Below are 1,210 nucleotides of genomic sequence, written 5' to 3' on the forward strand. Positions count from 1 at the left end.
AAAAAAAAAAAAATCGTTCTTTTTTTTTTTTAAGTGTACCTTTTAGTTTAGAATGTACTGTAAATTGACAGGACCACCCTTGGGGTTAGGGTTAGGGTTAGTCCTCCCCCATCTGTCACTCACAGGCCTCAGCACTCGGCACACCTCCTGCAGAATCTTCTCCTGGTTCTTCACCGAGCACAGCACGAGGGTGCTGACCACCACGTCCATGGAGCCATCAGCCACCTGGCTCATGTTCTCCCCGGCCGCCACCACGAAGCGCTCGAACTGCAGCTGCTGGTTCTCTGAGACGCTCTTGAACAAGAACTTCTCAAAGTTGGGATTAGGGTCGACACAGGTCACCCTGCACCCGGGAGGATAGAACTTAAAGTTGGCCCCCGTGCCGCAGCCCACCTCCAGCAGCGACAGCTTCCCCGAGGGGCCCGCGAACTCCTGCAGGTTGCTGAAAAGCTCTTTCTTTTTGCTCGCCATCTGCTGGTTGTATATCATCGAGAACTGCGACATCATGTAGGGAAAGCACTTCTTGCATATTCGGTTCCACATGCCTAAAAGGTTCAGCAGATACATGGGAAACGCCAGAATGCCGACAACCAGCCGGAGGACCAGGATGGCAAGCTTCATCGCAGCGAATGGAGGAGAAAGGGCCACAGCTGGGAACAGTCCCCTTGAGGAGCAGGGCGCAGGCTCTGGGCCACGTTCCAGAGCCAATCAGGAAGGAAGGTGGCACCTGCCAAGCAGAAAAACAAAACCCAAGATTCCCTCCCCACCCCACCTCACCCCCCTACCGCCCCTACCCCCCCTACCCCACCTACCCCACCCAGGAGATAAGGTCGAAGTTGGCACAGCTGGGTGCGCAATGGCCCAGGGCTGTCCCTCGTGTTTCCTCAGGAGAGTTGCAGCCAGAACTCCAATCTGGTCCCGCCTGGCCTTGTTTGGGTCTAGAGGCAGTGGCAGGGTTCCTGCTGTGGTTTATTATAAGCAGGGTCCTTTTACCTTGCCCACTCAGCCAGTCGGCAAGTCTGTCCTGAGGAGAGTCCCTGCGTGGATTAGAGCACCACGGGGATGCTTGACTGAGACCCCTCTATCATAATTTAGTCACCACCTTTCTCCTCTCCCCACTGCACCCCACCAAGGTCCTTTTTTTTCTTTTTCTTTTTCTTTTCTCTTCTTCTTCTTCTTCTTCTTCTTCTTCTTCTTCTTCTTCTTCTTC

General features: G+C 53.8%; 1 protein-coding gene across 1 annotated transcript; it reads right to left on the reverse strand.

The window, feature by feature from the left end:
* Positions 1-123: 123 nt before the first annotated feature.
* LOC126496575 (putative methyltransferase-like protein 7A) lies at positions 124-677 on the reverse strand (the record flags this gene model as incomplete). The annotated part of the gene is made up of 1 exon (XM_050134046.1): positions 124-677. A coding segment is annotated over exon 1 (498 nt), but the record flags the coding sequence as incomplete, so codon positions are not given.
* Positions 678-1,210: the final 533 nt, after the last annotated feature.

This window comes from Alexandromys fortis, unplaced genomic scaffold (assembly GCF_014885135.2).
Source record: "Alexandromys fortis isolate MF-2015 unplaced genomic scaffold, M_Fortis_MF-2015_v1.1 scaffold_9060, whole genome shotgun sequence".
Taxonomy (NCBI): Eukaryota; Metazoa; Chordata; class Mammalia; order Rodentia; family Cricetidae; genus Alexandromys; species Alexandromys fortis.